The sequence below is a fragment of the Triturus cristatus genome, chromosome 2_1 (genome assembly GCF_964204655.1).
Source record: "Triturus cristatus chromosome 2_1, aTriCri1.1, whole genome shotgun sequence".
Classification (NCBI taxonomy): domain Eukaryota; kingdom Metazoa; phylum Chordata; class Amphibia; order Caudata; family Salamandridae; genus Triturus; species Triturus cristatus.
In genome coordinates, this window is record NC_140581.1 from 981,471,256 (window position 1) to 981,497,161 (window position 25,906).

The window sequence follows — 25,906 nt, forward strand, 5'->3', positions numbered from 1 at the left end:
GCACTACATTTTGTAAAAGGTTTGTACAGTTTTGAAAGGTAACATCACCCTCCAAAAATGCAATTATATCTTTCATATATAACAGATAAGACAACCCACAACATTTTCACCTAATGGAATGTTATCTGATTACAAGTTGTAGTGTTTTTCAAACTGCAATACAATACTGCAAACCTCCATCGAAATGTGATACTGCGGGTTTTGAGCGGGGACTATTTTTCAGCTCCTGTGTTGTTTTACATGTTTTACAGGTAGTGTTTGAAAGACAGGTTGATTTGGAAAAAGCTGATCAACATCTCTCCAACACATTCGTTGCGTTTGAGCTGTAAGAGACCAGCTGCGCCTGACTTCAACACACACTTCTCACTAAAAAACAGAGACTGAAATGGAGACAGCTGGGAAAGTAAGAAATTATTTTATTTTTATTTTAAACAATTCTAATGACTGCAAGCAGATTTACTGACCGGAGAAACAGGGGGGTGGCTTGCTCAGTAAGATTGGGCGTGTGAGATTTAGATTTTCCAACAATCGCGCTGGCATGTCGTGTTAAAAAAATACAGCATTTGAGAGAACCAGGGCATGGAGGGCAAAGGAACAGTGAGATTGGAGAAGAGTGAGGATTGTTAGGGGTACTTTAAACTCCATATTTTGTCAAAATAACCATTTTAAGTCGTTCAAAACAAGCACAAAGGTGTTTTTGTCTGGAAGTGTGTGTATGTAAAAACCCCAAGTGAAATCTGACAAACACCTCTCCATACCCGACTTTAAGCACCTATACTAGGGTGACCAGAATTTTAAAGCCAAAAACCGGGACATTTTCCAAAAATAGAAGAAGGACTACAATTTTATTTCAACCTAGCGCAAACAATGACAATGCTCCTTAGCAGAGAACTACAGAAAAGGCAGTAAGAACATACATAAAATGCAATTTTTAAAGCCAGTAGCATGCCTGTTAATTAAATTGCTTTCTTATGCCAGCTGCTAACTATCCCTTCTTTGTAAAACATAAAAAGATACCTCTTACCATTTTTAGCCAACCCTCTGTAAAAACCGGGACATGGTCTTAATTTCCTGTAATCTGCCGGGACAGCTGGCGAAAAAACGGGACTGTCCGGGCAAATCCAGGACGCCTGGTCACCCTACCTATACCTAACTATTTATTAGAGAATACATTTTTAAGGGGGTGTAACACCCCAAATACCCGCCCCCCCGAAACTACCCCTCCGTGGATATAGTGGTTCGGGTGGCTCTTATTATCTTTGTTATGCACTGTGGTGGGGCTCAGGTTTTTGTTCCACCCTAGTCCTCTTGCACTATTTAGGGAATTTCTCAGAAGGCACTAATTAGTGCTGTAATTTGTTTGTGCACCTAACCATACGAAAGTTATATTTTTTTCCCAAATTACACTTTTACCATGGAATTAATTGATTGCCTCAAACATTGCAATAAACGTTGTTACGTTAATGCTGAACTGTCATTTTTAGATCTGAGATTTTGAGTATAATAAAATTCTATCTATCTATCTATCTATCTATCTATCTATCTATCTATCTATCTATCTATCTATCTATCTATCTATCTATATATATATATATATATATATATATTATCTACTGGCGGTCGCCAGTAGATAGTTATAGTTAGGACCGTGTTTCCATAGGAAATCCGCAACATTCTATTTGGAATAACTTTGGCGCCGGTTGACGAATCCTCGCAAAATTTTCAAAATAGGTGGGGCGCTCCGCTCCGCTCCTACCCTGAAAGTCTCGGGGTGATTCGTCAAGTGGGGGCCGAGAAAAAAGGGGGTCCCAAAACGCGTTTTCCCCATGTAATTTTCCATAGGGACCTTTAGTCCAAGGTACAGCCCGAACGGCTGAACAGAATTACTTGAAATTTGGCAGCGAGGTAGTTCTCAGGTCAGGGAAGTGCCTTTTGCAGGTCTGGTGTCAATCTGTTCAGTAGTTCCTGAGAAAATCAAAAGTAAAATCATATATATATGTGGGCGGAGCCTAACCACACATCTCATCCTGAGATCTGATTGGCTGTCAGCACTTCATCCAAGAAGTTTTGGCAGCCATCTTGGGACCAATATACATGATAGCACCTCATTAAAAAGCATTGCAGTTAACAGAAGGTTTTAAGACTTTAGTTACATTATAAATCATTTGTTGATGGTACCATACTCATTTTAGGAATTGTGGTATGTTCTAAGGTGATTTCACCATGTGAAAAAGCCTTCTGCTGGGATATCATGATTGAGAGAAAAATATTTTCTCATGCTTTTCCCACAGAGGTTTGGAAGGTGATCTATAAGCTAAACTGAGAGCTTATTTTCTGTAAATTCACATTATCTTTCTCAGTCATGTGAGAATGAAGTCTGACATTCTCAGTAAAACATGTACATCAAACAAGGGCAGAGACTGTCAGTTGATTCCTTTGTGTTCTACTGCAGCTTCCCAGAGTGTTCCAAAGAACAACTAGAGCGCTAACAGTCCTACTTATGATAAACGTATGGCACACCTGAAGCCATCTTGCTTGGATTAAAGTGGTAACTCTTAAAACATTTAATTTAAAAAGGAACAAAATGAGGGGGTTCATTTTTCCATAAAAAGTAGGATTAGTGCTGCAGAAAGAAAAATTAGGGCACATTTTGAGTGACTTCTCAAATCCTCTTCTATTTCATTAAACAATTCTGACATGCAGACTGAAACATGCACTTTCAATACCAGCAGCAGTTTTCCCTGGTGAGTAGTAGCTTTACTACAGTGATCTAATGAGCAAAAAGAGTGCTAACATTCTGAATTTATGGCAAATGTGTGACACATCTAAATGCCTTCTTGATGGAATCAAAGTAAAAAAATGAAAGTATTTCCTACTGAGGAGACTGCAGTAAATGAGGAAATTAGGAAACTTCATAACAAATAAGTCTCCCAAGATGGCCACCAGAGACAAAAGAGCCCAAATGTAGCCCAAATATCACCCAGATGTAGCCCAAGTATAGCCCAATGAGAGAATGTCCCAGAGTGTTCTTAAAAACAACTAGAGCGCTTACTGTCTTCATTATGACAAAAGTATGGCACACCTGAAGCCATCTTGATTGGAATAAACTGGTAACACTTAAAACATTTAATTTAAAAAGGAACACAATGAGGGGTTTCATTTTGCCATAGAAATTATGATTAATGCTGAAGAAAGAAAATGAGGGCACATTTTGAGTGACTTCTCAAATCCTCTTCTATTTCATTAAAAAATTCTGACATGCAGACTGAAACATGCACTTTTAATACCAGGAGCAGACTTCCATGGTGAACAGTAGTTTTACTACAGTGATCTAATGAGCAACTAGAGTGCTAACTTTCAGAATTTATGGCAAATGTGTGACATATCTGAATACCTTCATGATGGAATCAAAGTAAAAAACTGAAAGCATTTCCTACTGAGGAGACTGCAGTACATGAGGAAATTAGGAAACTTCATAACAAATAAATCTCCCAAGATGGCCACCGGAGACAAAAGAGCCCAAATGTAGCCCAAAATCACCCAGATGTAGCCCAAATATAGCCCAATGACAGAAGTGTGCAAAACACTTATTATTTTGTGTTTTTGCAGTGTTATATAGTGCAGACTTGTCAGGTATTGGAGTGCTTTACATGAGCATTGGTTACATCACACAAGAACAAATTCATTTTGGTTGTAGGCATGGGGAGACTAAGTGATTTGACCCAAATCACAGAATGTCGAGCTGTTGCAGAAACTCCAACCTGGTTCCCCAGTTGCAAAGTCTGCAGCTCTGGAAGTAACACCACATCCTCTCCCCTAAGTGCAACATTTAATCAAGTGGTCAACTGGATAAAAAAACATAAAGATAACAAATAATTTAAAAGTGCTTTGTCGCTATTTGAAAACTCAGAAAATATGTCCTTATTTTAGTCTTTTAGAGCACTAACCATAATTTTGATGCCAATAAGACCCTCTCATATATGTAATTTCTAAAGGAAATGCTCTAGGTATTACAGTTTTGATTACATCAAGATGACGTCAGGCGTTCCACACTTTTGTAATAAATATAGAATGTTAGCAATCTAGTTGTTCATTAGGATACTGTTGAGAGGCAGAGGCCAGGGGCACGGACTCTGAAAATTGAAGGCAGGTAGGAGGGTGCAAAGGCAACAATTTAATCACACTGAGCAGGCAGGAAGGGCCGTGGCAGCACAACAGACTATGGAGGGCAGTGGAAAGGGGGGCAGGGGCAACAAACCAACAATACAGGACTTGCAAGAGAGGCTGTGACAATGTAATAGACCATTGTGGGCAGAAGGAAGAGGCAATGGTAGTACAACCATACATGCCAACAGACCCGATTCAGCCAGGAAACGTCCAATGTTTTTAAGCTCAAATGGGCTTTATTTGATCTGTCTCCTGTCTACAATCTCCTCTTTTTCAATGTAACTCAAAGGGGAAAATCAATACCCCAGTTTTTTTTCAAAATCTCCCTCTTACCAAGTTCAAAATGTTCGCAAGTATGGTACATTGGATCATGGAAGGAAATGGAGTAGGGACATGGACTTGGATACCAGAGGACAGGAGGGACATGGAGAGGTGCACCAAACTGACCGTGCAGGGCAGGCATCAGGGTTTGCAGCAGCACAATACACCACACAGGGCATGCGGGACGGGAGTGCAGTACAACAATCCATAGAAAGCAAGAGGGAGGGGACAGGACCATGCACATGGACAACAGAGAACAGAGGGGCAAGAGGCAATGGTAGCTAGCTGACCATAATGGACAGACAGGAGAGAAAGCTGCAGCATAACAGACCATAAAGGGCAGGAGGGACGGATCAGGGGCATTACAATGGAACAGACAACCCAGGAGGGAGGGAGTAGGGGTCTGCACATGCAAACAGAGGGCTGGGGGCAAGGGGGCAGGGCAGGAGCAGCAAGATAGCCATGGAGGTCAGGCAGGATGGGCACTAAAAGCAAGACACACCATGAAGAGCAACAGTGAGACTGTGATGGCATACACACAGACCATGGAGGGAAGGTGGGAGGGGGTCAGGGGCAGCTAACTGACCACACAGGGAAGGTGGGAGGGGCCATGTCAGCACAGAAGACCATGCATGGCAAGTGGGAGGGTTAGTGGCAGCACAATGGCTATGATGGGCAAGAAGGAGGGTGCAGGGGCATGCACAAAGGATGATGGAGGATAGAAGGGAGGGTCAGGACCTGTGCACAGACAAGAAAGTTCAGGGGAAGGGACCTCACAACAGACCGCACGGGGCAGGCAGGAGGAGCAGTTGCAGCGCAACAGACCAGGGAGGGCAGAAGGGTGTGGCAGTACAATGGACCATGTAGGACAGGAGGAAGAGGATAGGGGCATGGCATGTGGACAGGCAGGGTGGAGGTGGCAGGGACAGGTTACAGTCATCTGACAATGCTAGGCAGGTGGGAGGAGAGTGGCAGCTCAACAGAACACTCAGAGTAGATAGGAGTGGCAGGTCCATGGAACATGGTGGGCAAAAAGGATGGAGCAGGGGCATGCACAAAGACATCGGAGGGCAGGGGGAAGGAGAATAGGGGCAGCAAGCTAAGCACAGACTTTAAGCAGGAGGTCAATGATGGGGCATAGAATTGGGCAATGGAGGGCAGGAGGAGTGGACTGGTACATCATACTAAATTGAGGGCAGTGGCAGCACATCAGACCATGCATGGCAGGAGGGAGGAGGCTAGTCCATGGATTCACACAACAGAGGATAGGGAGGAGGGGAATGGGGCAGCAAGCTAACTGTTCAGAGAAGGCGGGTATTAGGAACTTTATTGTTTTTAAAACGTGGGTCTGTGCGAACTACTTAAAATATGAACAAGTATGCAGCATAATCTCACTTTTATTCAGGAAGAAGAGGACATTTGTGACTGTGACTCTGGGCTCACTTGGCAGAAACACCCCCTGACCCTCCACCCCCTATCGCAAAATGTAATGCCCGTGAAAAGGGTAGGTGAACACAGTGTTATATAGAACATAGTCCTGAGAGCACGATTGAAAATGAAAACTAGATATAGTGTATGGTATAAACTATGCACCAAAAAGTGTGATATAAGATGAACCGGGTGTGAAATATAATATGCAATACATTGTGCGCAATGACAGATTCATTGGAGAGCGCGAGATAGCACAGGCACTAGCGCGTGCTATGCAATATGCGCCTTGGAGTGTAATATGCACAGGGCAGTGTTGTGTAACCTAACTAGTCTCTAAAGTTGTAATATAAAATATGTGCTGGGGAGTGTAACGTTGCATATGCACTGTGACAAAGATATGGATCCCAGATTGTAATATGTATGGCATAGCACTGTGCGTTATAACATAGGCATCGAGGAAGGCACGTTAGATGGGGCAATATAACCCGTGCGAAGACAAGTGTGGCATGACATATTCACGGGGTGGTGTTACAGTGCACATGGGCTAGAGAGTGTCATAGCATATGCACTAGCTGGTGGAATACAAGACAGAGGTGTGTGGTACTCAGCAGGCAATGGTGGGTGTAACACAGCATTGGGCTCTGCCAGGAGCGCACTGTGACTCTCAAGTGATGTTCGTCCCCTTTCCAGAGAGTAAAATAAAAAGTATTACACATCCGGCAGTGGATGTGTGTTTTATTAACCGTGATAGTTTTGGTCGAATTTTTGTCGAATCCCCTTTGAATGGCTTGGTGTGCATGTGTATTAAATGTGCCCGTCAATAGCTACCCATGTTTGTATAAATAAACGACAAGGGTGTCTACCGGGATTAGGCACGGTAGGGCATCAGACATGTCAGAGCTTCACTAGTGGTGTAAATACATTCCACGTGGATTCATTGTATGCATAGTCGCCTTTTAATGAATATCACGCAAATCGTCATGGTGATAGGTACGTACGGTTTGTCCAGCATGTCCTAGGTGTGTCTATAAATATATATTTTTTAAAAATAATAAAAAACAGTGGCCGGCCCTGGGGATTGGGGTCAAAAAAATATAATTAGGAGACAGGCCCTGGGGGATGGGGTCATCAGGGCCAATAAATTAGAATAAGAAGGGGAACCACACTGCCCCACTTCTTAAAAAACTAAAATAAATAAAAGACTGGCATCGTGCCGGAGGCTACGCCCCCTCCTTGCAGCACTCTGCAAGCGCGCCCCCTGGCGAGTTGTAAGTTGGGGAATTAATTCCTCTTCAATACTGAGGGTCCCTGAGGGCCAACTAGCCCAACAGGCTTCTCCAGTATGCGCCAGGGAGCTGCGCTGCAGACAGGTGTTCTGAGGCCAAACCCCTTTTTACACCTCTCTGCAACGCAGCTCTGTGGCGCTTACTGGAGGTACCTAGTGGTCTAGTTTGACCCTAGGGACCCTTAGGATTCAAGGGGACTTAATCTCTCAACTTAGAACAGCCACACGGCGCGTTTACACAGTGGTGAAGGGAGGGGACGGGGCCTGAGGTGACGTGTGCAAACACGCACTATGGCACGTTTTAAATTGGGGATATAATTTCCCTTCAATACTGAGGGCCCCTGGGGGCTAACTAGCCCACCAAGTGCTTCCAGTAAGCGCCACTGAGCTGCATTGCAGAGAGGTGGTCCAGGCCGTGCCACTTTTTACACCTCTCTGCAACGCAGCTCTGTGGCACTTACTGGAGGTACCTAGTGGGCTAGTTGGACCCTAGGGACCCTCAGGATTCAAATGAACTTAATCTCCCAACTAAAAACGGACACAGGGCATGTTTACACAGTGGTGAAGGGAGGGGACGGGGCCTGAGTTAACGTGTGCAAAAACGCCCTGTGGCCTGTTTTAAGAGGTAGTTTTAATCCCCCTGCCCTATTATATACTAGGGGCTTACAGAGGAGGTCATGCTAATCACAGGGGACCCCAACGCATAATGTTCCCTAGTGTATGTAGGTGTTTTCATTGTATTCTAAGTGTCTTTTAACATAGCACTGGCTCTAGGACTGGTTAGTCAGACTCAGTTACCACCAGTATCCATCTGAAAAAGTTGAGGGTACAGGATGATTTTGCAACAAGGATTCTTTCTGATCTTCTTTTTGTTCTTTCTGCACGTTATCCTTCTTCCTGCACTTTTCTTCGTCTTTGAGGACTTCTGTTGCTTCTTTCTGCACTTCTGTTTTTTTCTTTCTGTGCATTTTTTCTTCCTTCTTCACATGTCCTATCTCTGTAGGCATAGTTAGAAATCAGCATTTAAAAAACCTTTGAAATTCACAGAAAAAACCATAGGTTTCTGGCACGTTATAGTTAGGAATTAGCATTTAAAAAACCTCAGAAATTCACTGAAAAAACCATAGGTTTCAGGGGTGTTATAGTTAGCTGAACTTTTCACTTGTACAAAACCATTGTAATTCCCCCGTTATAGTTAGTTCAGCTAACTATAACTCGCGCGCCCGCAATGCACTGCTGATGATGTCACATATTACATCACTCATGACATGGTCAGTGACATCACTGATGACATCTCAAATGACATCACTAATGACATCACTGATGACATCATCCTTGTGATAGAGTGGCAGACCTCCTCTCACCCTAATATAACCTTTGATACACACATTCAAAAATAGAGACTAAAATTTTCAAAACAATGGACATACCAATACCAGTTACAACAACCTCTTCAGTAATTCTAAGATCCACATACACATCCACTCATTCACCAACAGTCCTATACAGTCACTCATACATGTACTCACTCATCATATGTACTCATACGCCTATACATCCTGTTACACAATGCCACTCATCCATAGAGTTACTCACACACATAGTCACTCATGCTAATAAAGAATCAAACATACATTTACTTGCATATACAGTTATACACACACCACCACACTTACTTCTACGGAAACTTACACATACTTAGTCTTTTAAACAATCACTTATAGAAACACATACTTATTCATACAGGAACTCTTTCAATCTCTCACTCTCACATATACTCACTTAAATACACCAATAGTCACATATACTAGTTTAAAACATATGTAGTTACTCATAAAGACACTATTGAGACAGTCATTCACTCACTAACACACCCATACACACACTCATCCACCCATACAGTCCTGCACACATGCTGTCTTCAACACATACAAACAGTGAGTCACTCATTCATGCACCTATGCACTACGTAATACCCCCCACCGAACCATGCAGACACTCAGACTGATACTCAAAAAACCAACTAATAACCTATATAGACACCCATGTAGCTACTCACCAACCCATGCAGCCACTTATACACAAAGTGAGAGACTGATACAGATATTTACATATTTAAACATTACTCACTAAGCCATGTATTCACTATGATACACTTAATCAGTCAGTTACACAATCAATTTTTCAAAAACAAATCATCCATTTAGACACTTATATACCCATTTATTCTTCCATCGACCTTGAGATATACATATATAAAACATATTTAATTTTCAGAAAAACACACATTCACTGGATGATGTCATTAGTGATGTCATCAGTGATGTCATTTGAGATGTCATCAGTGATGTCATGAGTGATGTCACTGACCATGTCATGAATGATGTAATATGTGACGTCATCAGCAGTGCATTGCGGGCGCGCGAGTTATAGTTCGCTGAACTAACTATAACGGGGAAATTTCAATGGTTTTGTACAAGTGAAAAGTCCAGCTAACTATAACCCCTGAAACCTATGGTTTTTTCAGTGAATATATATATATATATATATATATATATATATATATATATATATATATATATATATATATATTACCTACTGGCGGTCGCCAGTAGGTAGTTATAGTTAGGACCGTGTTTCCATAGGAAATCTCAAAATTCTATTTTGAATAACTTTGGCACCGGTTGACGAATCCTCGCGAAATTTTCAAAACTAATGGGGCGCTACGCTCCGCTCCTACCCTGAAAGTCTCGGGGTGATTCGTCAAGCGGGGGCTGAGAAAAAAGGGGGGTCCCAAAACGCGTTTTCCCCATGCATTTTTCTATAGGACCTTTAGACACAGCTACAGCCCGAACGGCTGAACAGAATTACTTGTAATTTGGCAGAGAGGTAGTCCGCAGGTCAAGGATGTGCCTTTTGTAGGTCTGGTGTAAATCTGTTCAGTAGTTCCTGAGAAATATCTGTAAGCTTACCGTACGCGTACGGTGACGTGCGCGAGCTCAATTCTGATTGGTGGTTACATGACTGTAAACATTCGAATCGGTCGAAATCAGGAAGTATCGGCCGCCATTTTCTGTCTCTCGCAGTGAAAAACAAAGGCTGATAACATGAAAAGGGGGCAACGAAGAGAGTTGCAGACCCCCTAGCGTCCGTCAGGGGGTTCACAAAGGACCAAAAAGTATGAAAAATAAATGTAATAATTCGCGGAGTGCGCGTACGGTAAAAAAAAAAAAAGAATTAACAATCACATTTAATATATAAATCTAAGACCCCCCAAGGGAGGAAAAAACAATTGATATTTTGTAAAAAATGGCGAGGCGTGCACGGTAAGAAATGTGCAACGTGGGCGCTCGGTGCGCGAAGCGCACCGTGCGCGCAAAAATTACAAATAAATACATAACTTAGCATTTAAAAAACCGTACAAATTCACTGAAAAAACCATAGGTTTCACACACGTTATAGTTAGGAATTAGCATTTAAAAAACCTTGCAAATTCACTTAAAAAACCATAGGTTTCACACAAGTTATAGTTAGCTGTACATTTCACTCGTAAAAAACCAATGAAATTCCACGTTATAGTTAGATCAGGTAACTATAACTTGCGCGACCGCAATGCACAATGTGTCATTTCAGATGTCATCATTGATGTCATGAGTGATGTCACTGACCATGTCAGAAGTGATGTAATATGTCACGTCATCAGCAGTTTATTGTGGTCGCGCAAGTTATAGTTACCTGATCTAACTATAACGTGGAATTTCATTGGTTTTTTACGAGTGAAATGTACAGCTAACTATAAATTGTGTGAAACCTATGGTTTTTTAAGTGAATATATATATATATATATATATATCAAATTCGCGTTTGTGCGCCTTAATGCTAAAGAACAAACGGAGCCGACTCCATGCGGTGACACTTCATTTTTTTATCAACTTTCAGCCATTACGCGTTTCGCCGTTGCGATGGCCTTGTTCACATGACAGGTACGCGGCATTGCGTGATATTTACTTCAGTTTTTCCAGAGGACATAGATAAAAGATTGTACCCTCACAATGTTGAATATACATAACAATTACACATTCATTGTAATGTTTCATGATTGTAAATAAATAACGTTTTTTAACACAACTCTTCATACTCATTAATAAAGTTAAGGTTTGAAGCAAAAAATGGGTAAGTGCTGTTCATTTCATTATCAGGCCAGTGCCTGATAGTTGCTTAAATATATATTCATTAATTTAACTGGTAGTCACGAAATATATACCTTGAAACGCGTTGGCAGCAGTAAAATAAAGTGGCATACAAAGGCAGGCGGCATCTTTAAGCCAGAGGCAGAGCGAGGTTGAGTGTGCTCCCAAGCTGCAGGGCGCTTTGTTTTCAAAATTTCTATGCGGTGGTCCGACCGCAGCGAGCTGCACCATTGTGGGCTGGGAGACAAGTATGCAACCAGCTGGACAAGGCTGCCGTTTTGAACTAGTCATCATTGGATCAGCACGTCGCTTTATATGCAAATTGAGCCTGCCAGAGTGAGTCATACCTACGAAGGAAAATAATGATAAAATAGGAAAATGAACATTTGAACTTACTTAAAGAAGATTGTTTTTCGCACTGAGACTCAATGTCCCATCATGCAATTGATGGGCCACTGGTGGCCGTTATATCCTTGAATAAAGAGATGGCAATTAAACAGCTGCAAATTCAAATGTCGTTTTTTTTTGCCCAGGAAGAAGGGGTTGAAAGACCTTGAAACGCGTTGGCAGCAGTAAAATAAAGTGGCATACAAAGGCAGGCTGCATCATTAAGCCAGAGGCAGAGCGAGGTCGAGTGCGTTCCCAAGCTGCAGGGCGCTTTGTTTTCAATATATATACACACATATATATATATATATATATATATATATATATATATATATATATATATATATATATATATACATACATATATATATATATATATATATATATATATATATATATATATATATATATATATATATATATATATATATATTCACTGAAAAAACCATAGGTTTCACACACGTTATAGTTACGAATTAGCATTTAAAAACCTTGCAAATTCACTTAAAAAACCATAGGTTTCACACATGTTATAGTTAGCTGGACATTTCACTCGTAAAAAACCAATGAAATTCCCCCGTTATAGTTAGTGCAGGCAACTATAACTCACGCGACCGCGATCCTCTGCTGATGACGTCAGATATTAATATATATATGTATATATATTATATATATATATATATATATATATATATATATATATATATATATATCTAACCTACTAGGTAGTTATGGTTAGGACCATGTTTCCATAGGAAAAGTGTGTTTTGACTTACCTATGTCTCTGGCGCCGTTTGCCAAATATTCACAAAATTTTGCAAAAAAGAGTGCACCATCAATTCTAGGTGTGTATGGAAAGTTTCATTGTGATCCATTAGGCGGAGGCTGAGAAAAAGAGGGGCGGTCAAAAAAAGTGTGTTTCCCATGTTAATTCAACTAGAGTCTTTAGACAAGGCTGCAGCCCAAATCACTGGACAGAATTGTGCCAACTTTGGCAGAAAGGTATACTTTGTTCCATAGATTACACGTTTTGTTATTTGTTGTAAATCTGTTCAGTACTTTTCAAGCAATTAAAGGAAATCCAAATTTGTATATCTGGACGGAACCTAAGCACAGATCTTAGGGTGAGAGCTGACAGGCTGTCAGCACTTCAACCAGAAAGTAATGGCAGCCGTCTTGGGACTAATATACATGATCGCAGCCCATTGAAATACATTGCAGTGAATGGCAGGTTTTGAGGGTCAGAAAAAGAAGAACGTATAAAAGGTGATAACAGATTTTAGTTACAATATAAATCATTTGTTGCTAAGGTGATTTACCCAGTGGAAAAAGCCTTCTGCTGGGATTTCAAGAATCATGTTTGAGAGAAAACAGTGTTCTCATGATTTTCCAATAGAGGTTATAGAAGGTGCTCCAGAAGCTAAAATGAGAGCATATTTTCTGTAAATTCACACTGTGTTTCTCAGCCATATGAGAATGAAGTTTGACATTCTCAGTAAAACATTGACTTTCAACAGGAGCAGCCTGCCAGTTGATTCCCTTGTTTTCTACTGTAACCTCCCAGAGTGAACAACTAGACCACTAACAGTCTTACTTAAGAACAAACGTCTGGCACACCTGAAGCCATCTCGATTGAATCAAACTGGTAAAACTTAAAACATTTAATTTAGAAAGGACCAACATGAGGGGTTTAATTTTGTCAAAGAAATTATGGTAAGTGCTACAGAAAGAAAAACGAGGACACGTTTTAAGTAAGTTCTCAAATATCTTCCTCTTCTATTTCATTAAAACATTCTGACATGTAGATTGAAACATGCACTTTCAACACCAGCAGCAGACAGCCCGTTAACTCTTTGGTGATCAGCAGTTTACTACAGTGTTCTGATGAGCAACTAGAGTGCTAACATTTAGAGTTTATGCCAAATATGTGGTACATCTAACCGCCATCTTGATGGAATCCAAATGGAAAACTGAAAGCATTTTCTACTGAGGCCACTGCAGTAAATGAAGAGAATAGGGAGCTTCATGACACATAAGTCTCCCAAGATGGCCATCAGCGAGAAAATATCCCAAATGTATACAAATAGCACCCAAATGTAGCTCAAGTATAGCATTTCCCAATGACAGAAGTCAGCAAAAAACTTATTTGCTTTTTTATTTAGCGCAGACTTGACCCGAAGATATTGGAGTGCTTTACATGAGCATCGGTTACATTACACAATGGCACATTCCTTTTGGGTTTAAGGCAGGGGGTCGTAAGTGATTTGCCCAGAATCACAGGATGTTGAGCTGATGCTGGAACTCGAACCTGGTTTCCCAGTTGCAAAGTCTATAGCTCTGGCTGTAACTCACATTTTCTCCCTTAAGTGCAACATATAAACAAGTAATCAACTGGATAATGGCAGCACAGAAGGCTAGTGGGACAGTTAGTGGCAGCACAATGGCCAAGGTGGGCAAGAAGGAGGGGGCAGGGGCATGCTCAAATGACCATGGAGGACAGAAAGGATGGGTAGGGGCTGCACTGAAGCAAGAGAGGGCAGGGGAGGGGCTTCACAACAGACCACATGGGGTAAGCAGGAGGAGAAGTTTCAGCACAACAGAGAATGGAGGGCAGAAGGGAATGGCAGCAAAATTATCCATGGAGGACAGTAAGACAGGGATCGGGGAAAGGAACTCGGACAGACAGGGTGGAGGTGGCAGGGACAGGTGGCAGTCATCTGACCGTGCTAGGGATGTGGGAGGGGCTGTGCAGCTCAACAAAACACTCAGAGTAGATAGGAGGGGCAGTGGCAGGTCCATGGAACATTGTGAGCAAAAAGGAGGGAGCAGGGGCAAACACACAGACATCGGAGTGGGGGGTAAGGAGGGTGGGGGCTGGAAGCCAAGCACAAAGGCTACGCAGGAGGGCAATGATAAGGCATTGAATTGAGCAGTGGAGGGCAGGAGGGGTGGGCAGGGACATCAAGCTAAATGGAGGGCAGTGGCAGCACATTCGGCCATGCAGGGCAGGAGTGATGGTGCTAATTTATAGACTCGGACAACAGACAGTAGGGAGGAGGTGGATAGGGCAGCAAGTTAACTGTTCATGGCAGAAGGGAAGGGCAATGGCAGGACAATAGTCACATAGAGCTGTAATGAGGGAGCAGGATATGGACTTGGTCAATGGATGGCAAGGAGAAGAGGGGGCAGGAGCGGCAAGCTTGGGTGGGGGCAGCACACTGCCATGTCAACTTCCCCCCTCCATCGTGCATTGCAATGAGCATTTTACTTAACGTTAAAAAAAAACTAGAAATTTACTGAAAAAAACAAAGGTTACAGGGACGTCAAAGGTAGGAAATAGAATTAAAGGAATTAGAAAGTCACTAAAACACTAAAGGTTACAGGGACATAATAGTTAGGTTCACATTTTAAACACACAAAACCATGGAATTCAGCTGTTATAGTTATTTCAAGTAACTATAAGTTGTGCTCTAAGGTAACTATAACTTGCGCCCTCGCCATGCACTGCTGAATTAAACCAAATGTTACATCACTCTTGACATCTTCTATGACATCATTGAAAATATCACTGTAACATTTGCAGTAAAATTATTGATGAAAAAATTGCATGGAGCAGGCTTGAGCTATAGTTACCTTAGGGCACGAGTTACCCCCTAAGTCACCCCTAAGGTCTGCCCTAGGTGACCCAAGGGTAGAGTGCCTTGTTATAAAAATCAGGGATATTATAAAATATGTTTTATATGCCCTAATGAGGGAAAAACAGCCAAAGTCAGTTTCCCCATTGTAGTGCTGCCAGCTCAATAGGCTAACATGGGAAGTTTTTTTTAAACTTTAATCAAGTCTAACATTTGATTTGAAGTAGCTAGCAACATAATTCAAAGTATCAAAATAATAGTTACAACTTGCCATGGATGGATTTCATACAACTATTGCAGGAAAGGCGTTTTAAAGATTGCTATCCTAATGTTACCTAAAATAGCCCTGTAGAAACGTCTTCTGACTAGCCAGCTTCTGACAGCCTGAATCTAGCTGCTCCCTGAGTAGGTTTGAAGAGGCCTGGGGTTGAAACAATACAGCCATTCGGTGGGAGGAGATTTGCTTCCTGGAGAAGCCAAGGACCGGGAAGGGGGTTGTAGAGATAAACACGGTAGTAGCCAAGATGTCACAGGACCCAGGCCAGCTTCCACTTCCTTGATCCTCAGCCAGAAGGGAGCCCCTCTAATTAGATTAAGATAGGGGCTAGAAGAGGAGTGTAGAGACTAGTGAGCCACCCATGTGGGTTGGATTAGCCAGACCTGCACTCCATGGAGAGAATGTCTCCATTTTGATTTTAGGTGAAATGTGCATTCTGGGACAAAAAAATGCAAAAATTCCCAGGAAGTTGTCATAGCAGAGGGTGGCAACTTGAACCCCATTGGTTGGGGTGTCCCTCACTTCTTGCCAGTTCAGAACGGGGAATAAATATGGGAGATCTGCAGGAGTCCCTCATATCCCTGCTGAAAGATCAAGGACTGCCCTGCTGGACCCTTCGACTGCACCACAGAGGACTTCACTCAGAAGGACTGCACCTGCTGCACTCCCTGAGCAACAACAGGTAGAAACGTGCTGGAAGAAGTCACCTACAACATCTACTGAAAGGACAACTCCAGTTGTCAAGCTTCACCTGCTCTTCCTGGACTGACCAGGTGCATTGTGGGAGTTGGAGTCCCAGACCCCAAGAGGCAAACCAGAGATTCTGAATCATTCACTAGTGGTGTTGGACCCTTCCTCAGGGTCCAGGAACCTTTCAGAGGAAGGTTTTAAAGTTGAGAACTTTTAGGCAAGTTTTGTGAAATAGCTCCAGAAGAAGACCGTCTTCAACGACAAGAGTCAAGCTGGCAGCGTTAGACTGCAACTTGACCTGACTGCACTGGTTCGTCCCAAAAAAGCCCTGGAACTTCTTGCCACTGACGATGAAGACAAAGATCTCCAGGGCTCATCGAGGTATCGCGCTGCATCAGGCCATCGGTTTTGATACGAAATCTTGATCCAAAGACCCGATCGCTTGATGTGGAGTAAAAAAGCTCCAAAAAGATGACTAAGTCAGAAGGTAAAAGCTTGACTGGGCCCAACCACTCATCATATCTGACCCACGCTCCATCGCAGTTGGCCTGAAACTTGATTTTGTCCCGGTCCAGCACGATCAGATAGCCATAGTTGGAGCATTTAGAATCTTTTGGGAAAACAGATTTTATCATGTCAAAGGTCAAGTACAGTGCAGAGCTCCTTAACCCAGGACATATCTGCCATATTAGACATTGTGGATTATTGTCATTGACATTAAGTTTATAAATTATCATGGTTATATAAAACAATACAACATAAACATATTGAACTACCCCCGTTGCACTATACCACTACAGCGTTTTGTTTGCCACCACATCGCCCACCCTAACAAATATCTTCCATCACCATATAGTTGGTCCCTTACCCAAGAGGCCTGCATGACAACATAGATACAGATGCATCCACTGGGGGCACCGGGTCCAGATCAAGGCCTGGATAGTATGCCCATCTTTTCCAGACCTTGGGGTGCTTTTGCATGCAACCCCTGGCCTTGACTATTGGGATCTCCAACCCCATACAAAAGTCCAGCCCATTTTTCCATGCCTCGAGAGAAGGTGGGGCCGATGCCTTCCACAGACTTGCTATATCCCTTTTAGCCAATGTCAGTCCCAACAGTAACAGGTGCATGTTGTATATATTACCTCCTATACCCTCCATGATATGTAAAATTGCCAATCTTGGTGGGGGAGAGCTCCCACCCCAACACCTCTGCAAGATATGCCAGAACCCCTCACCAAAATCTTGTGAGTGCGGTACAATGCCAGATTGTATGTATTAGAGACCCCTCCTCTCGACCACACTGCAGGCATATCGGAGATGACACAAGGCCCGCCCTCCACAACCTGAGCCTGGTATAGTAAACCCGCTGAAGGTATTTAAATTGGATAAGTCGCAGCCGCGTTGCTATCGCTGCTCCCTGAGGGGAGGCCAGTGCATCCATCTAATCATCTCTGTCTATTTGGCCAAGATCATCCGCCCATACTTCTCTAAGTTTGTCCAAAGTAGTAGAGCTATTGTTCACCAGTGACTGATAGATTTTCGAGGTTTTATGGTACTGCAGATCACCCATGAATACCTTAGTTTCAATCGGACTGAATTCGGGGAGAGTCTCTAACCCCGAGATACTAGGATAGATGGTGTGCCGAAATTGGAGGTATTGATAACATTGAGCTTTTGGCATCTGATACTCTTGTTGAAGATCATAGAATGATTTTAGAACAGAACCTCGCATCACATTTCCTAATGTTGAGATACCTATATTATCCCACCCTCGAAATCCGGATAATGCAGCTAGCTGTGGCAAACAGCCACTGTGCCACAGTGGGGTTTCCCCAGTCAGCTTGTTCCACCACCCTATCTTGCGAAGGGACTGTTTCCACACCTGGAAAACCACCCATGTGGCCGGAGGTAATGAGTTGCGTAAAGGCACCGAATACAATATGGTATGTAAGGTGGACTCTCCCATACACTGTCACTTCACTGCATAAGTGGGGTCTTTTCTATCCCCATACCACCATTCATTCAGTACTAAAAGATGCGATGCCATATAATATGATTGGACATCCGACGTAGCCAAACCCCCGCAATACATTGACTGAAAGCAAGTCCGCAAAACCACTCTGGACACCCCCCTGCCCACAGAAATTGGCCCAACGACACGTTGACCTGGTGAAACCACGCAGGGAGTATCGGGTATGGATTGCTCTGCAATTGATAGAGCAGGCGCGACAACTACACCATTTTGAAAATAGCCGATCTACCATAAATAGAGAGGGGCATGTGTGACCAAGTTTTCATCTCCTCACCAACCTGTGCCCATATTGGGACAATATTTCTGTCCCAAGCCACACTCAGCAGATCCAACAGGAAAACTCCAAGGTATTTCACCCCCTCCGTTGTCACCTGTGCTGCCGAAGCCCAAGGCCCCAATCCAGAGGTTCCTCCACCCAGCACTCGCAGAGTGGATTTACACAGATTCATGAAGAGGCCCGAGGATTCCCCAAAAATGTGCTTGAAGCGAAGCAACCTCGGTCCCGTCTTATTTATGTCTGTTAAGAAGAATAAGACATCATCTGCATAAAATTCGATGCGATCCGAGAGCCCATGGGCCCACTCAAAACCCGTTCCCTGCGCATCCACCCGCACCCACACCACCAAGGGCTCCATTGCTAAGGCAAAGAGATATGGCGACAAGGGACACCCCTGACGGGTGCCCTTGCCAATTGAAAATGTGAAGGAGGTGGATCCCGCAACAAGCACCGACGCAGTGAGGTCTGTATATAACAATTTTAGATATGACAAGAATCATGGGCCCATGTTGAGACGGTCTAAGAGTGCGAACAAGTACACCCAGCTAAGGGAGTCAAACGCCCTATCCATAGCTGGCAGCAAAAGGGCAGCCTGTACTCCCCTTCCCTGGACGGTGGCTGTGGCACTGTGTGCTCGTTAGATGTTATGACGCGTAGCCCTCTGGGGCATAAATTCAGCCTGGTCTGAATGGATTAAGTTGGTTATATGGGGTTGGAGGCGATTGGCCAATGCTTTGGGGCAGTATAAGGCGTATTGGTCTGGGGGCCGGCCTGGTTTATGGAATATACCACTCATGCATGTCTCCAGTCTCGTGGTAGATGACCTCAGACTCTTGCTTCATCAACAACTCGGAGAAAATAAGGCCCCAATTTGGAAAAGTACTTCTGGAAAAATTTGCATGGGGATCCATTCGGACCCGGCGCCTTTCCAGAATTCAAATCTCCCAGCGCAGTGCAAATCTCCTCCTCGGTGAGCGGAAGATCAGAATCTGCTCCTGCCTCGTCCAAGAGGGTGTGTGGCAGTAAGTCAGCTATAAAACGGTGTATTATGCCTTCCTGACAAAGTTCCTTTGGAGTGTACAGCTCTGCAAAGTAGCTTGCAAAACTCTCTGCTATGAAGGATGGGCCACAAAGAGCCCTTCCATCTGGATCCGGTATATTAGGGGGAACCTGAGGACGCAAGACCCCTTGACACAGTCTATGCAGTAATTTACTGAACTTGTCGCCCCCTTGGTAAATTCTGCTGCGTAACGCTAGCCACGTGAGACGGGCCTCATCCATCAGGGTGTCGGCATGGGATTGTCGTGCCGACACCAGCTGTTGGCGCACCAGATTCCCTCCCTCCCCCTACTGCTCCGCTCTAGTACCACTAAATGGGTCTCCGATTGCAGAAGCGATTCCCACCGGGTTCGACGTGCTGCCATGCAGAATTAAATGTCTACCCCCCGTAGAGTGGGCTTTATGGCCTCCCACAGGATTTCAGCCTCTGCTACCATCCCCACATTTATATCTATGTATTGCTCGATTGCCTGCCCTATGTGCTCCCGATATTTCACTTCCTGCAGATGCCAGGGGGAGAGACGCCAACGAAAGGGCTGTTTCTCAGTACCGAACTGCGCCGTCAGAACAACTGGGGAGTGATCGGACAGACCTCTTGGGAGGATCTCAACTGCCCTCACCCTACCGACGGCACCTGTGGGTACAAATATATAGTCAAGGTGGGAGTAAGAATCATGCATTGTCGAAAAATACATGTATCCCTGCTCCTCGCCATGCAGCCATTGCCAAGGATCCACCCAGCCCAATCCCGTCGCCAGGGAGTTCCGTTTGGTAACTTGATGCACATTGGAACATCCCCCTCCTCTCCATCTATCTATGGCCAAGACCATCACGTCATTCCAGCTCCCCGCCTACTATTGCCCCAACACTTCCGGCATATCCGCCCACAGTGTCGTGAGGCGCTCGACTAGTGCCGATGGTAGTGGCGGGGGGGGGGGGCATTCACACAGCCCAATATCACCTGTTCCTCATAAATAGTACCCCTAATAAATACGTATCTCCCCTGGATGTCTGTCCATGTCTTGATATGCTTGTACGGGACCCTACGATGGATTAGAATCGCAACCCCACGGGACCCCCTGGTAAAGCCAGAGTGGTACACTTGAATATAAAGATATATATATGTTTTTTATATTTTTTTATTTTTAGAAAATTCGTAAATCATAAGTACACACCAGCATTTTGAGAAAGCAATACATTGTGCCATAAGCAATATACACACATGATGATAAAAAATCCATTTTAAAACCAAACACAATACAAGACCCACGATGATACTACAGTGCAATAATCCACATCCTTAATTATTCAATCTGATTTAATAAAATTTTCCGCATATGTCCGAAACCAACTTTGCAGCCTTCCCCAGCTACTTTTAACCCGAGTTCTCCCACAGAGCCACACATTTTTTATAAGAGGTAGCACTCAGAGCGTTCTTTTTTTGTGTTCTTTAATCCTGACCAATTTACTTAATAACTGTGTAAAAGTAGGAATATCAGCTGATCTTCATCACTGCAGAATCAGCGACCTGGCAGCCATGATGAAAATATGTTTTTTTTTAAGGATAGTTGCTGTAAAGTCTATCGAGTATCCTAAAACCATGGTCTGAATATCTAAAGCCTGTGGGACCTTCAGCGTGTTCTGGCAATATTTGTTAATATTTTCCCAGAATCCATCTAATTTCGGGCAGCCGCAAATAATATGAGTCCAGTTCCCCCTCCCTCTAAATTGAACCTAAAGCAATTTGATGAGATCTGGGGGTTGATTTTCTGCAAAGAATCCGGTGTACGGTACAACAGCCATTTTGTATAAAATTGCATCTGCTTGACATTAGCTGCTTTCAGCAAGGAGCTATTAAACATATTGATCTGGTGCTATTCTGTATTAGAGATGTGAAGCCCTTCCTGATTTTCCCACTTTTGCTGTGCCTTTTGGCAGAGTTTATTTTCACCTTGTTTCCGAAATAAGGAGACCCATCCGCTTATCGAAATACGGTGAGAGTGGTTTTCTAAACCGCCTGTGATGTCACTGGCCTCCCCGATATGTATGAGATTAAGTCCTGACAAAAAGCTTTTAATCCTAGTGAATGACCATTGTAAAATAATTTTAATATGCTTAAGCGACAGTTCTATTTCGGGCCAGGTTTTTCACTCTCCCTGCAAGAAGTCTCCTATTTTACTGGAGCCCTGGCTACTCCAATTCTTCATAATTAATGGATCTAGAAGCAAATCTTGACCTTCGTAAATATCCGAGAGGTATGTTTCTGCATTTAGTATGGGGATCGCGAAATGCCTAAGCAGCTGTTTTTTCCGTTTCATGCTCCATTGGAGGGTTTTATATCTTAATTTTTTGGGGATTTTTATAAGGCGCATACAATCTCGGATTAAATATTCTTTGTAAATCAGATCTAAAAAGAAATTATCGTACCTATTAATGTTTAAAACCTTGGAGGATCTACATAAAGTGTGTGCAAAATTGGCATAATAATACTCTTTCAGATTAGGAAGCGCTAGCCCCCCTTCTGATACTGGCCTAAAGAGCGTTTCCATTGACAGTCTTGCCACCTTATTTGCCCATATAAACGTAGAAAAGAGGGCTTGGACTTCCTTAAAAAAATTCATTAGAACTGCGTTAGGGATGGCTAAAAACAGAAAATTGCATAATGGGGAATTGGAAACTGGAAGCTCTTTCCATTTTAGCAGTTTACTCTTTATTTTATTAAAAAGAGGGATATTATTTAGGGAGTACAGATCATTAATATCCTCCGTTACGTATATCCCTAAATATCTCTTAGGTTGTAAATTAACTAATGACTCAAAATCTGTTAATAGTGATTCGGCTGTGCAGTTACATAACATAATCTCTGTCTTAGATGTATCAATTTTATAGCCCTCAATAGATTAGAATTCATGAAACAAGTTAAAGATTTGCAATTGCACTTCCCTTTCAGGTTTTTAAAAAAGCGTAATATCGTCTGTGTATAATTTAATATTAGTCATACCAGGCATTGGAGAGGTTGCACTGCTTAATGAACGTACGGCTCTTGCAAGGGGCTCGATACAACAGGCAAAGAGCAGGGGGGGAAGCGGGCAACCTTGTCTTGTCCCCCTAACTACTCTACAAGTGCCTACCCTCTTGACGTTCACTATTTTTTGGGCCATCGCTCCTACGTAGATATTTTAAATAACTGCGATCAATTGTGAGGGAAAACCAAATTTAGCAAGTGAGTAAAAAAGGCTTTCCCAACACACCAAGTCAAACGCCTTTTCTGCGTCTAAAAGCATGATCTGTAACAGTGTTTTATTTTAAATAATCCAGGGCTTCAATTAAAAAAGTGGTATTAAAAGATAATTGTCGCCCTGCAATGAAGCCACATTGCTCCTTGTGGATTATAGACCCTATTCAGTTGCTAATTATGTTATCTTGTAATCTGAATTCAGCAAACTGATGGGTCTATAAGAGTTTATATCTTCCCTATCCTCATCTTTTTTTTTTAAACTGACTACCACAGCTGTTTTAAAAGAAGATGGTATTTCCCCGCCTCGTAAAATAGGTTAGCCAGTAGCACCAATTCCTTATTTACATTTGCGCTAAACTTTTTGAAAAACTCTTTTGGAATACCGTCATCCCCACATGCTTTGCCATTGGCCATTGATTTAACCCCCTCTTCTATTTCTAGTATTAAGGCATTGGCCAATAAGCTTGTGGATTGATCTGTAGTTAAATTTGGAATTTGGAATCCGTCAAAAAAAGAATCCAATTTTGCAATATCCACTTCGTGTCTAACGGAATAAATGGACTCATAATGCCTAATAAACTCACTTTGTATTAAGTTTTCATCTGTGATTCGGCTCTAAGTGAGCTTATTACTTAATGCAAGGACTCTGTTCGGCGCTTGTTTATCTTTTGTTTGCCAGGCTAGAAACCTGCCTGTAAACTCGTTCTCTTTGTATACTTTCTGCAAATTGGCAGAGTTGGCAGTATAAACTTTAAAATAATAAGTCTTGCATCTCCTGCCACACCTGTCTCAATGCCAGTTTATTCCTATTGTTTCTATCCCTTAAAAATAGCTTGTTTGTTTGTTTAACCTTGGCCTCGAGGTGGTTTCTCTGTATCATTTGTGCCTTTCTCGATCAGCTTTGATGATATGACCCCGCGAATTGTTGCTTTAAAGGCATCCCAAACATTCTCCAGCGAGGCAGTACCTCTATAGGGCTGGAAGAAACGCTCTATCTCCCTTTGGACACTCTCACACCAGTCTTCATCCTCCAAAAGAATTCTATTAAATGTCTATTTCGGAGTATTCAAATTTCTGCTAATACCAACTAATTCTAATTTTAGTAATGTGTGGTCTGAGAAACTATTTTGTATGTTTTCACACTTAACTTGTGTCAGTTCTCTGGAAATCAAAAAGTAATCTTTTCTAGCAGCCAAATTGTATTTAGCTGAATAACATGAATACTCTTTTTTCTTTGGGTATCTTGACCACCAGAAGTCTATCAAGTTTAAGTTTATCATACAGTCCTTTAATGCTTCTCCTACCCGTGTTTTTTTTTTTGTTTCCTCACCACTGACGAATAATCTAAACCTGGATTCTGTAGGTAATTAAAATCCCCTCCCAGAATAATCAAACCAGGAATTAGCAGAAAAGTTTGGTAAAGATCGGTCAGGGGAACGGGATTATGCTCAACAAGAGCGTAGATCATAGCTATAGTTATCTTATTATTGTTGACTATCCACTGACCGGTCCCCATCTACCGTCTTTGTCAATCTGTGAATATATGGCCTGAAAAGGGAAGTATTTACTAAAGAAGATTGCTACCGGTCTTTGCCGCGTGCCTGTTGAAGAGAAAAAGCAACTGCCTGCCCACCACTGGAACATATTAAAAGAAAGTTTTCTGCTAGCTACGTAGTAGGTCTCTTGCAAGAGGACAATATCTGGAGAGTAGCCTTTTAGCCATTCCTCCATGGCTCGCGCTTTAATTTTTTTATTCAGGCCATTAGCATTAAAGGAAAGAATTCTTACCCCATTACGTGCTACCTGATGGTTAAGTGCCATTACTGGTATTATGGAAATGTTGATCTAAAGTGAACCTGTGCATTCACTGGCTTATCTGTGGAGTAAATCTTCTTTGGTCCAGATGAGTAACAGACAAAATTCTGAATAAAACCCTTAAAAATATTAGGCAATACTCAGAACTGTGCAGCCTGTTTAGGAGACATTTAATCACTGAAATTGCGATGTATTTAAAGTAAACAATCATTGAAAGCAATTTCTACATTCCCTGAAAGCGGACACTCTCTTGGCCCATAACAATATAAAGTGACAGTGCAAATAAAGTGCTTGACAGAAGTAAACAATACATCTTTCTTAAAAATGAGGTTACGAACCACTGAGCAAGACACCTAATTTGCGGGCAGCTAAGAGGCATGATATCATCATAATTAAAGTGCTTTTCTTTTTTTTAAAGCAGTCCTAGGGAATCACTTTCATAATAGGAAATAAATAAGACAGTACTAATGATAAAACCAGAAATATCGGAAAAGTACATGTGCCTGAAAAGTCCAGATCGCAGCTTATAACTCAAGACTCCCTGGGATGACGTTAACGCTTGCCACTCCACCATCTTTACCTGGTGGCAAGATAGAGAGTACCATAGCGAGATGCTCAAGCTAAGAGTCATATAAAAGTAAAGTGACAGAGCTGATAAAGTGCTTAACAAGAAAAAGTAGGCATATAGCTGAACCCAAAATCTGATTTTACCAATTTGCCAGAGTTGACATACTGCTTTTGGCAGTGGCTAGGCAATGAGAAACGCCTAAAAAGTGACAAGTGACAAGCATACATTACAGTATTAATAGTTTTAAAGTGCCTAAACAGTCCAAGATACATTATCTTAATGTGCAAATAGCGCCTGTTGTGCAAAAGCCAGTTACAGTACTGCCTTGAGCTCTGACTTCGTTATTGTATTTAGCTTTCCTCAACATATTGTAATCTTCTCCAGATTTAAAAGAACTATCTCCTATTTTTTGCCAATGCTTCCCTTGTGCACCCTCTGCACCCCCCTCTTCCTTCAAAGAAACCATCCCCTGTGTTCCCTGTGTGTGTGGAAGAGTGACCCACATCTCCTCTCAACCCCCCTTTGGTTGCT

The 25,906-nt window shown here is 42.5% G+C and overlaps 1 protein-coding gene across 1 annotated transcript in view; it reads left to right on the forward strand.

Moving 5' to 3' along the window:
• Nucleotides 1-269: 269 nt before the first annotated feature.
• Nucleotides 270-25,906, forward strand: part of LOC146866160 (alcohol dehydrogenase 1-like) — a 251,197-nt gene continuing 225,560 nt past the window's right edge. Inside the window, exon 1 of the mRNA XM_085640804.1 lies at nucleotides 270-403. Within this exon, the coding sequence (XP_085496930.1) occupies nucleotides 386-403 (18 nt within the window). The 5' untranslated portion in view covers nucleotides 270-385. The remainder of the gene's footprint in view (nucleotides 404-25,906) is intronic.